The 12484-nt window shown below is 45.4% G+C and overlaps 1 protein-coding gene across 1 annotated transcript in view; it reads right to left on the bottom strand.

Annotated features, from left to right (window-relative positions):
- The window catches only part of TYRO3 (TYRO3 protein tyrosine kinase), a 37877-nt gene that overhangs the window by 4901 nt on the left and 20492 nt on the right, over positions 1-12484 (bottom strand). The window contains exons 9-16 of the mRNA XM_010143418.1: positions 8762-8891; positions 7827-7927; positions 6710-6805; positions 4638-4718; positions 2899-2991; positions 2083-2204; positions 1640-1749; positions 38-197 (exon numbers count right to left, since the gene is read on the bottom strand). Coding sequence (XP_010141720.1) covers positions 38-197; positions 1640-1749; positions 2083-2204; positions 2899-2991; positions 4638-4718; positions 6710-6805; positions 7827-7927; positions 8762-8891 — 893 coding nt within the window. The remainder of the gene's footprint in view (positions 1-37; positions 198-1639; positions 1750-2082; positions 2205-2898; positions 2992-4637; positions 4719-6709; positions 6806-7826; positions 7928-8761; positions 8892-12484) is intronic.

Raw genomic sequence — 12484 nt, 5'->3', positions numbered from 1 at the left:
TACAAGTGGTCTCCAAACACACCAAAGAAAAACTCACCACATCACTGTGTGTTGTGTACAGATTATCTGCCAGACTTTCCAGAGCAAGCCACTTCACTGGCAGCTTGGAGGCACAGCCCTGGCGGTAGTAGTCTCCACTGTAGATTTTCTTAGAAAGCCCAAAGTCTGCAACACTCACATTCATGTTCTCATCCAACCTAAGGGAAAGTTTTCACCACTGAGGAAAGCATTTATTGGCTACCTCAGGCAAAAAGAAGAAGTTATGTCCAGGGAACTGAGGTATAGAGCCCACCAAGTATTACCCAGAAGGATAATGACTTCATCTACTTGATGACCAAGGTGAAATAGTTTAGTGGTCTCAAATCACTTCCTTGAAACTAACAGGGAGATAATCAGGACTAAGGAAGTAAGGAAATGCCTATGCTCAGATGGTCTACTCTGTCACATAAAGGAAACTCCAGATACTTGCTGTAGTTTCCAAGATTCTCAGCAGACATCTGCAGTGCTCGCTGCAGGCCCGTACCCTGGATGGGCAATCAAAAAAACACAGGGTGCTCGCCTAGACTGCCTGCTATCATCACTCAGACTACATCTATAACATCTTCATCTCCCCAGGCCTCATTGACGGTCTGAATTACTCTGTCATCCGCTTAAACCTAGACATGTTGGTAGACAGTGCAAGTAAAGCCCACGGTGACTTCTTGTTCCAGGCCTCAGAAAGGACTCCCTGCTTTCCCCAGAAGATGTGCGGAAATAGGCATTCGGCTTCCTCTGGAGGAAGTCTGTATTTTTTAGATGTTTAAAAATAAGAAATCAGTGTTGCTTTCTCATACATGTCAGAGCAGGCTAACTCGTCATTTTTCATTAGGACTGCCAGGCTCCTATCTGTACATTCAAATGCCTTTAGAAATCCGTGTCCCATTGCAGACTTTACCAGTTGCTCCTGGTTTTGTTCAGAGACAGAGTTCTGTCTGCCAGAAGGGTTGTTCCATAACTCTGTTCTCAGGGAAGAAGCAGAGTGGAAAAGACAAAAGGACTTTCATTCCCTTCAAAGCAGGCAAGGCAGTTTGGGGGCAAGAACAGCAATGAGGGATCATACAGTGTGTTCACGACGCAATTATTTCTAAAGGCATTCTCCACAAGCTTTCAGGGACATTCTGATGACTTACACTGTGATAACCAAGTCCTCAAAATAGATACAAGAAATATCTACAGGCTACAATGAAAGTTCCTTTCTTCTTCCAACACAGCCGAACCCAGCTCTCTCGTTGGTTACATTAGATTGTGGAACAAACAGCCCATGCTGACGCACAGCCATTAGAGGGACTAATTACAAACACGTATTGTAATAAACTCTATGAAACTGTACAGACCAATGATGGAAAACTTCCTTACAAACACGGTCTATCTGGAAACCCAGTGGAACATTAGGAGTTGCTCCCTGCTCCCAGCACCACCACCACCACACGACCCACCCCCACCCACGTGGCCATGGCTCCTCTACGCCTACTGTCACTTAAATGCGAGAACCAGCATCCTCGGGCAGGACCCCTCCTCACTTTTGTCACACGGAAGGCTCCTCATCCCTCTCTCACCCACTCTGGTCTTACTTTTCTCTAAAAGCTCATGGGTCACTTACATGCAGTTCCGAGCTGCAAGGTCCCTGTGTATGAAATTTTTTGAGCTCAAGTACTCCATCCCGCTGGCAATGTCAATCATGAACTTGAGGAGTGTCTGAACAGGCAAATTCTGAAAGAAAAAACAGTTTAAGTTCTGTTCCTGGACACTTTCAAGCATGTACGGCAAAACAGCAAGATTAGCTGCTCGCTTACTGAGCAGGGATGGGGCATACAGGGAGGGGATGGATTGAAGGAGTTGGTCCTCTACACGCAAAGAATGAAGTACTTCAACATTACATCTCACAACTGTCTCTGGGGTTAAAATCCAGTCCTCTGCCAATGTCTTCGGAGACTAACCCTGAAGTGATCCATTGAAAATGCAATTTTCATTCTCTGAAAAATCCATACGTTCTCTGAAAACCCACACCCTTCCAGAAGGAATTCTTCAGTAAGACAGACTTACAAAAGGGTTCTCCCCAATCCGTGACATCAGCAGAAAAGCATGAAGGTCTCCATGCTTCATGAAGGGCAGGATCACCATGGGAATTGGGAGACGGCCCTTGGGACGGCTCCGTAGACTGACTCCTAATGAGGACACACACAGCAAAGGGTTTTTAGCAAACAGATCAGTCCCAAGGGGAATCTTACAGGCTGCTGTGCCTTTCTCTTACAAATCTGGAGGAAAACATGCAGTTTTGGCAGGCAGGTTCCACGCTCCAAGCTCCTCTGCATGGCTTCATGCCCGGAGGGGTTAGGATACCTCTAAACCTGTTTAGTCCAGAGGCAGAACTCTCCTTGCAGCACCAGCTATAAATGTTTCTAGGATCACGCCAGATGAGACAGCCCCAAATCTCCACATTCTAGAAACTGCCTGTGTTCCATAGAGCCCACCCACAAATGTCTTGCTTCTTACTCGGTATTTTGGACGGCACAATCTCCCCTCCCTCTATTTGTCTGCCAACACACCTATCTACATTCCACAGCAGTTTAGACATACCTCAGCCAGCCAAACTCTCCCTGTAGTATTTGCAAGAACCAAAGAAATGTCTTAAATAAGAGACGCTTATTACTGACATATGAGGGGAAGTGTGAGCGTTTACACTCCCGACTTCCTCTAGGCCCAGGAAGGAGCACTGCTGACATATGCAGGACTCCCGGCAGCACAGAAGTGGCTGCACTGGCACCGCTGCTGGACAGCCGGGGAGGTCTGTTGAGGCTGTCTGCAGGATTGTGCAGGAACAGAAGTTGCTCTGTGGCATAAGCAGCAGCACTGGCTTACCAATCAGTTTAGTGACATGTGGGTGGTCAAACTCCTTCATACACGCAGCCTCTCGCAGGAACTCCTCAATGTCAGTCGAGGTAAAGATGTCCGCTGGAAAAAAGCGAATGTGTTTTCTTTCTTTATGGGTAGCTCCAAGCAACTTTACAGATAACGATTATTAGAAGCTTGCTCTTTGTGGCACAGCACATCCTCTCAGACCTACAGCTAGGTGAGCCAGTTTACAACAAAGCAGCGGTTTCTCCTGGGATGGGCGGCAGTAAGCATACATCAGAGACATCTGGTAAATCGATTCTTCGCAGAATAAAGACCTGCTGATTAGCAACATTGTTCTCAGTAACAACTCTCCTTGAAAGCCATGCGAATCATACGTGGGTTAAAGTTTGTAATAATTAATTAGCTAAGTGGACCTAAACTACAATGCTGGGGAGAGAAGACATCACACAAAATTAAAGAAAATGTTGAAACTGAGGAGATGGCCTTGCCCCTGGCTGGCAAGGCACACCCCAATTCATCTCCGATAAGGAAGGCACGTAAGATCAACACTTTTACATCTCTTAGCATGACTGAGTCTTCTAAGGTGCTTCAGCTGAGATTCCTTAAATTACCACGCTAGTGGAAAGCTTGGACCAAATTCAGCAGTGACATGTATCAGCATAAATTTGGAGTATATTATTTCTCACTGCTATTACTCCAGATTTATGGAAGCATATCAGTATAATCAAGTTTTAGCCCAGCAGACTATTTCCCCCACTGCTGCCGCTGAATTTAGCAGGAGTCCTCCAGTGCTGCTGCAAGCTCAGACTCAGACCTGTAGGCGAGTATTCACATCATCTGCCTTAGGAAAGTAATTTGAATACGATTCAGAAAACAAAAGCAGAGTCCCTTTTACAGTCAATGGAGAAAGGAAGGTGCCTCTGGAGGGTGACAGTTCCCAAGTTAGAGGCCTAAAGGTAGACAGTCTGACTACACAAAAGCTGGCAAACTGATTAGAATTATTGTTGAAACTGGACAAAAAGATGCAACTTACACTAACGTGGTACTAGTACCTTTAGTACAAACTGGTATTCTGTGGCAGCTCCAGGGATAAGCGTGTGTGACTGATTCAAGTCTGCTTGAAGTCTGCCTTACAGGCAACAGGTGAAAAAACCTAAGTTAACATATGTACACATAGATACGTATATGCACATATTGGCTTGGACTTTACCTATCTATTAACCGCTTTTCCTGTTGCAGACTTCTGCCAGATAAACGTGTTAGTTGCCCTTGTGTACAGTCATCAAATGACAAATCAGAAGGGAGTTAGACTACTTCATCAAACATTCCTGACTGAGATGCGTTAGCTTTACACTGCACTCAGCCCAAACACTCTTCCGTTTCTTCTAGGATACATGCTTGGAAGGATATTGTCTTTCACAGCTGAATTATTAGCGCAAAGCAGACCTGTCTGAGCTGTCTATGCCACACGATGTAGTGCTGCGTTGAATCAAGCAACTGAACAAGATCCTCTACACACAGAAGGAGCTGTAGCTGTGACTCGGTTTGGGCTGCACTCACCACGTGCTAGGTGCAATCAGCGGAGGTGGTATAGGTCCTTCACTGAAGAGCTTGCACTACAGAAAGACTGTCCTCAAAGGGATGGGAGAGTACACGGGTAGAGTGGCTGAGTGGGAAGCTTAGAGAAGAGCGAAGAGCATCAGGGAATGTTTGCTGGAAAACTGGACAGATCTCCCACTTACCTTTCAGCATCTTCACTGCCACTTTCTGGAAAGAGCCATCATCTAGCTTCAGTAGTGCCTCTCGAACTGACCCAAACTCCCCTGTGAAATGATCAGAGCAGGGAGTGAGGGAACAGTTTCTTATGAAGAAAGTATGATTCACAGCAGGTTCACTGAAGGGGTCACTGGCAAAGAAGCTGAATAACCATAAGGAGTGTAGCTACCAGCTTAATTTTTCATTCTGCAGTTCCAGCCAGCAGCTTTCAGCATATGTGTGCCTAAAAGAGATAGCACTATCAGCAGACAGAGGCCACTGCACGGGCAGTCCAGAAGTCAAAGGTAAACAAGAGAGAAAGCAAGCAATGCCCTACCAGATGGAATATGCAGAGTCGGAATGTAAGCTGGGCAGACATTTCTGGGGAAGCTATACCATGAAGGATGAGTCTGAGTGAGGCTCTGGTCAGAGAAGGGTCTATTAGCTAGAGGAGCGAGAGGATGGGCTGGCTGAGGAAGCTCTCAGTGCCGACAGCCATCAGAGCTGAGCAATGGTGCCAGGACTCGACCATCTGAGACACAGTCAGGCGTTATCTCCCAAAACTCAGGGAGTGACTGCTGTGAATCACAGCTGACCAGACAAAACACAGCACCCCTACTTGTGTGTGTGTGATACGCTAATTCACAGGAGGAAGTGTTTACCCTGGTGTGTTCTCTAAGAGAGATAAGAGGAAATACAACTGGCTAAACTCTCTTCAAATTATTTCAGCCTGAAGAGGCTTTTATACCACAGCACAGCAGCCCCTTTGCACTAGATCTGGCTCGAGATTTGCTCTCCCTAATTTTGCAGCTGCTTACCTCACTCCAGATGCATTAGTATAACAACTCTGGTACTGAGAAGAAGAAAGCAAAATACGGCACTTAGGACACCTACCCCAAAAGCATTATCTTTCCACTAGCTTTTCACAGTGCCCTTCTCTGCTGTATGCCACATGCTGACTTCACAATAACCACGGGCAGCAGATCAAACCAGAAGAGGAAAAAGGGAAGGAGAAAAGGCATTTTGTATTGTTTCCATATTATGGAGCTGCTGCTCAGCCACAGAATCAGCAGAGCTCAAGGTAATGCCGTCATGCCATCCTGTAACCTGTATGCTGAGCACGGAGCTGGAAGAATGGGGCTGACAACACAGACCAGATCCTGCCAGCTAGCATCCTCCCACCGTGGCCATCCCCAGGGGCCACACTGCAGCCAGTTTCCAGTTTGTTACCTGTCATGGGGATAGCCCAGAAGGGTTGAAGCAGGATCCCAGAAACGCCAGGACTGACACTCACAAACGGATGACACAGCTCTTTAATTATTTGCATTGTTACGCCCTCTGAGAGACACCACTTCTGCAGGAAGGTCTCTTCACACAGAGTTTCTGAGCCCATCTTTTAGGTAAAGTTAAGTGCAAAGCATCCCACCTTTACTCTGTCCATCCCTCCTGACCTGCAAACCTCAGAGAAATGTTAGGAGTACCCGTGTGGGAGATCCAGATGGCGTCAGAAGAGCTCCTAAGGACATGAACTAATGAGGACGAATGTCAGCAAAACTCTGTACATGTTCCAAATGTGCCTTTACAAAGAGCCCAAACTAAAATCTGGAGCCAAACCACCCCAGACATCGAGACTATCTGAAACTTGAATCAACATTTTTCTGAAGCTTTGGAGAGTTTCGGGTAGATCATCTTTGAATCTGTATTGACTCGGCCCATTTAATACTTGATGCTTGCTTATGTAAATGTAAGGAATTCTAAAGCACCACTTTGAAGTTCAATTAAATATTTGTTCAAATCTCTGAAAGAAATTCACACATCAGTGAATCAACAGTACTTCAGAAAGCTTAGCACAGACTGCAGTTCATGGCCTAGCCAACATCCTTTTAGTTATGAGAAACCTTTGAAATGCTTTATCCCAGCAGAAGAGAAAGTTCCATTTAAATTGCCGTCTACAAGCAAAGAGAAAACAGGCTGCTTATAATGGCTTCTCCCCACTCAGCAGTGAAGGTAACACAAACGTTACCTTCAATGTCAAGCCTTGTGCGGTTTTGGTTCTTACCCTTGCCCAACATTCTTCCCAAGGTGAACTGCTGTTCCTGGATTAGGACATCTTTGAGTTTCATCTTCAGCTCATCACTGATCCCTATGCTCTCCACTTGGAAAAAACAAAGGAAGAGTCAAATAAGGGGATACTTAAAGATTCTGTCACAGCATCACGAACCACCTGTTCTAATCCCCAGCTCCAGTCCAACCCCCACACTGTAAGCAGGAAAGCCTGAAAAAGACACAGTTCCCTTCCACATCCTCTAGCCTCAGCACACACAGGAGGCCAAGAACTTCCAACCACAAGAAGCAGTACCAACAGTACTCAGAGGAGGAGGGTGTGATAACACCACCCTTAAACGCACCAAGAACAACAGAACTATTGTAAATAACTCTGAGGAGACAAAATCCAATCAGATGGGACACTGATAGGCAGAGATTCATACAGCTTCATTTAAGCTGATGGAGCTGCATCAGTTTTCAATGACTGGCTCTTGGACTATTTTAAGCACAGTACAAGTCTCATGGTACCTGGCTGAGAGGGTAGCATAACGTCCAACAGTTTATTGTCACACGATGTAATGGAATAAGACCTCTAAACCCAGGGGAACAAAGTCAGAGACAGCTGAAGCATCATCCTAACCCAGCTGTGCAGTGCTTCTACAGTGAGCCATGCCCCTCCTGAGCCAGGAGACAAACGGATCATCTTAACTCCGGCCAATCCTAGATTCAATCTCCTGTGCGAGAAGTTACTCTTCTCAGAAGAATTCTTGGCCTTCCAAGACTGATTTTTTGGCTCATGCTAGTAGCATAACTCAGCACGCTGAGTTTAAAGCTTACTACTAATATTGTTAAGGAGTCCCTGAAGTGTGAAACTGGGTCAGGGGAGTGGCAAATTTATGCCTTACACTAATATACTCGATGGTTGTAGCTGTAATTAGCAGGTACTATGTAACTGGTATGACAACAGCAATTCTGGCCTTTCACCTCTACCGTCCACAGTGTCTAAGCCTCCTTGTCAATTAATCCCATGTTCTTGAACCAAAACAATCAGTTTCAGGGAAAACAGAGAGTGCATAGTACATGCATGAACACAGTTTCTCAGGCAAAACCACTCAAATCATTTTACTTACATGTTGCTTCAATAAGCTCTGGGCCCTCCCTGTTGAAAGACCTGGCAGCTCTGAAATGGACTGCAGGATCCACTCTGCCAACCACACTGCCAAAGGCATGGCTGGAAGGCAGAAAAGACACACAGGGCCAAGATTACATGGTCATTCGCTTCCGAAAGGGTGTGTTGAACAATATGGATGATTTGTCACCTCTTGCTATATAAATACTACAGACAGTTTGGTTGAAGAGGGTGTAGCTGCGAGGAGGAACAATGAGTTTATGTTGCCTCGCTGATGCACCTGGAGGGGGTGGAAGCCTTCCAAAAGAGGGGAATCACTTGTCCTAAGTGCCTGGGAGAGGCTGCAGTTGGGGAAGGTTGCAAAAGTCACATAAACAGAGATGCTGCTGTGAGGGGGATCTGGGAAGCTCTGAAAAGAATGGGAACCTTGCTTGCAGCAGGGAGCAACCCACAGCCAAGTGTCAGAGGTGATGGAAAGGAGACGTTCCTGGGGATACAGAGGGGCAGTTCAGAAATTACAAGCAGCTACTAGATTGAAAAACAGCATGGGATAAAGGGCCCAGCCCATAAGAATACAGAAGATGATTCATCTGCGGGTCTCTTCTCTTTGAATCTCTTCAGCAGCAGAGCTAAAGACTTACAGAATTACCTTTATCTAATTTATATTTCCATATTCTAATAAAGCCCAGCTATTGACATTACGTTTTTTCTACTGTATTTTTGATATTCTTATTTTGAACAAAAGTTAGGGCATTTTCCTGCTAATCTCTAATTCAGATCACCCCCAAAACTGTGAAAACAAACAAAAAACACTTATCCAAAGAAAGTGCCAAAAGAACTCAATTCACAATGCTTTTTGAAAAATTGAGTCAGAAACTGCACTAGAGGAGGTAACAAAGGTCTCTCTCCCCCCAGCATAAGGAAAACCTCCCTTACCCAAACCGAGTTTCCTTTCTTCTTTTTCGAAGGAGAATAAGAGCCAGGGCAACAGCTGTGACCAGAGCTGTGAGAATGCCCAGTGCCACAGGAACCCAGGATGTCCCATAAGGAGGTTGTCTCTGGCCACCTAGATGATGGAGAAAACACCAGTCAGGAAACAGACAACTGTCGATAATAGGTTATAACAGTAAATAGACCATACTGGGATATTTCCCCTTTTTGCTTTCAAATGCTGCTGGATCTGGTGTACACAGTGGATCACTGGAATTTGTCATAAACACCTACTTGGTCAATCATCAGGAAAACTGCCCATTTCACACAGCAAAGGCAGAGATAGATCCAGTTATCAGAACCTATTCTTAGTTTGGATCTTCAAGAAAATAAAAGGTGCTGCTCCAAATTATACTATTTTACATGAACTCATGATCTGTGGTGCTTTAAACTGGGGTCTCAAGACAACAAGTTTGCTTGGTCTGAGCATTCTTCTGTGCAGGTTTCACCTTGCTCTGACTGAGGCAGCCAGCAGAACCTTGACCAGGCTACACCGTACTGCCCGTGTGCCAACCAGATAACGCTTTGAAAGACAATAGAGAAAGACAATTGCCTCACCACAATCTGGTTGGAAATATTTACATTGCCCCTCTCACCCCTCCCACAAAGCGAAGCACCCTGTGGAGGCTGGTATTGGCTGTAACTTCCCAGTGTTGTTTGTTGGTTGTAAGTTCTCCATGTCTCTCTACCAAAGAACAGATGACTTTAAAAAGTACCGTGCAAGTCAAGAAGTAAGTTAGCCAGCATGCAGGTTTAAATTCTGGTCTAAGATTTGTTCCCAGAATACGTATACTTTTGACTACAAACTGTCTACAGAAGAAATGGAGATGCTGCTCATCTGGGTAGGCTGACAGGGATGGAAGATAAGCACCACGCTTATAAATAAAAGAATATTATCTATGCTTGGCAAACAACAGATAACTTAATCCAATTCCCTGAGAGATTTCTTCTCCAAATACAATTACTGAAGATTAAATGTGAATTTGAATGGGTTTATTAAAAACTAGGATAGCCCTCGTATCTCCAAATTGTTTAAGAGCAAACAAGAACAGGTAACAGGTCCCTAAGCACCTCCTTCATCTTCATGCTCCCTTGCTCACCTTCAGCATTTGGCTGTGCTTTACCAGAAACTAAGGAAGAATCCTCTTTGACAATATAAGTAATCCTGTTATCTTGTATCTCGTCAGAGTAGAAGTCCTTAAAAGAGATGTCGGGTTAATGGCCTGAGAATTGGATGAAACTCTGCACAGATGTATGTGAAAAGGAGCCAGACACTCTTACTGGCAGAGTCCTGGCAGGCCAGAGGCTTCTAAGGCTTGATTCCTAGTCACACTGGTCGAGCCTTTTCATCCAAGTCTTTAAAGAAGGAATGTTAGTCTAGTAAACAGGTAGAGCTTAAGGAAACAGAATTCTGGACCACTGAGGAAGCAGACTAGTTCTTCTCCACTTGAAACAAATTATCATGGTTTTAGCACTTATGTTCCAGCACCTTATCTCCTTCAGTGACTCACATGTTCTTTTTCCACCAAGAAGGCTTTACAGACTCTGAGTTTCATGGTACTCCCCTCTTGATGCACCTTTCGATTTGCCCTTCAAGGCTGCTTATGAGGAGGAAGAGGGATCAGAAACAGAAGTGGAATGAAAATACCATGAAAGGTAACTTCAACCCTCTTCACAATTCCCAAGCCAATCACTTGGGCTGTTCCTGCCAAACAATCAGGGTAGAAACAATTAATAACTCAGATGTAAAAGGTCCTCTCTGATAGTTAACGATAAGGTTTCCTTCCCCCTGTGGTGAGACAAACCTCTCTCGGCCTGTTTTTCTAGTCTCTGTCTGCCAGCTGGCCTGGTGAGAGCAGGGATTTAGGTCACCTTCCAGGAGGTGCCTACAAAAGGAGGACAGATGAAAACAGAACAAAACAAAATTATTCTCCTTGTTTCTAAACTGCTAGGAATCAGGAGCCCATCCCACGGTTTATAGCGAATGTATCGGAAATAGAAATGAATGTTGACATTCACTGCTTCTCCTCCTCTGCCGCACAGATCACTGCTTCCCAGTCATGCCGCTGAACTGGAGAGGATGGCCGCAGCCCAAGGAGAGTCCGAGCCGCCTCTTCTCCCCCAGCTCTGTCTCTTTCCCATCTCCTGCACCTCCCTTTTCCAACCAGCATATGCCTTAACACTGCACAAGGCAGAGAGAAGACAGTATTCTTAGGTGAGCTTAAGTGAGTATTTAAGAGCCCTTCGATGATGAAAGAACTCTTTTTACTTCTGCAGAAGGCTTTATATCCCAAAGGTGTGCAATGAACGTAATCCGAGGGTCTTCTCTTGTACACGATCATGAGGAACACAGACAGGAAAAAGCTATTAGACCATTCTGTTTCTTTCTCTGCAATGAGGGAGGTTTCTACTGAGAACGCTTCTGGAAATATTAAAACAGTCTTTGTTAACAGTGCACAAAATCTCTGCATAAGCAGGGTGGAGTTCCCACTCGCTTTGCTGTGATGACAAATAGGACTTAAAAGTCCGTACAAGCTTAGTCATCCTTACTGCCGCGTTAGGAACTGGTCAGAAACCACCCCTGGCATTTCTCACACAAAGCAACCAGTGTCAGTTTGCTATTTTAGGAAAGGAAGCGGCTTTTATTTTATAGCAGGCCTGAAACAAAACTGCAGTCTTTCTGCAGCTCTGCTGTTTAAGGCCTGTCGGTGCCTCCACAGCGAACCTTTAGTTCCAGCCTGTTATGCCTGTGAAGAAATCTATGTGCTTTCAGACAGCATTTGGCCAAAACAAGCACCACTCCTGATGCTACTTTTTTGGAAATAAAACCAAGCAAATCTGCTTTCAGGATTATCCCATTCCAGCTTCCTGTAAAATGCAAACCCTGTACATTCCCTGGGGCTTGCTGCCAGCGCTGCCCATTTTCCAAAGGCATTTTCCAGTCCTTTCAGGTACTTATTTCTGTATTTGGGTGCCATGGAAAATAATTGAGCAAAAATCAGGAACAAAAATTGATGGAGCCAATGCCCAATCTCTAGTAGCGTCAGCTCTGAACCCCTGCACGCCTTCACTCTGCTATAAGTAATACGAGGGCTTTGATCCCACAGTAACTGTATGCTCACACATCACCATCAGGACTGACTTCATCACAGGAACCGGGCTGGCAAAGGGCCGTTCTGAGTGATGTGCGCATTAAAACCAGCATCAGATGCACTGCTGCAAGACAGGCTACAGTCCTCTCCCGGTTACCTTGCCCTTATTCCCCACCTCCTGCTTGCTTGGGAACCCCATTCTAGGCTCCCAAGGTGGAGGGATCAATGTTCTTGTGACTCCTCAAGAGACATGTGGAGTGGGAAAGGAGCAGCGGCAGGTGGGGCTGCATCAGGGATTAGAGATTGCTGTCTCATCTTGCCACAGAGTCTGGGGAAAAAAAATCTCAGGCGACTGTGGATTTTTGCGCTGACTTCTTATCGCCAATCCATATTTTTATTCAGAATGTCTTCCTCGTAGCTGTTTGACAGTTTCCTTCACAAGCAGCATTCTTCTCTCCCATCTCCCTATAGAACACCCTGCCTTTCTCCACAGCCTGACTCCCATTTCCCATTCAGTGTGAAACACAAGCAGCAAGCAAATCAGCACGGAGGAGCCCAACTGCCCTTTATCAGCAGG

This window comes from Buceros rhinoceros, unplaced genomic scaffold (genome assembly GCF_000710305.1).
Source record: "Buceros rhinoceros silvestris isolate BGI_N320 unplaced genomic scaffold, ASM71030v1 scaffold24499, whole genome shotgun sequence".
Classification (NCBI taxonomy): Eukaryota; Metazoa; Chordata; class Aves; order Bucerotiformes; family Bucerotidae; genus Buceros; species Buceros rhinoceros.
The sequence above is the reverse complement of the archived record's forward strand: the minus strand, read 5'-3'. Positions and strand labels throughout refer to the sequence as shown.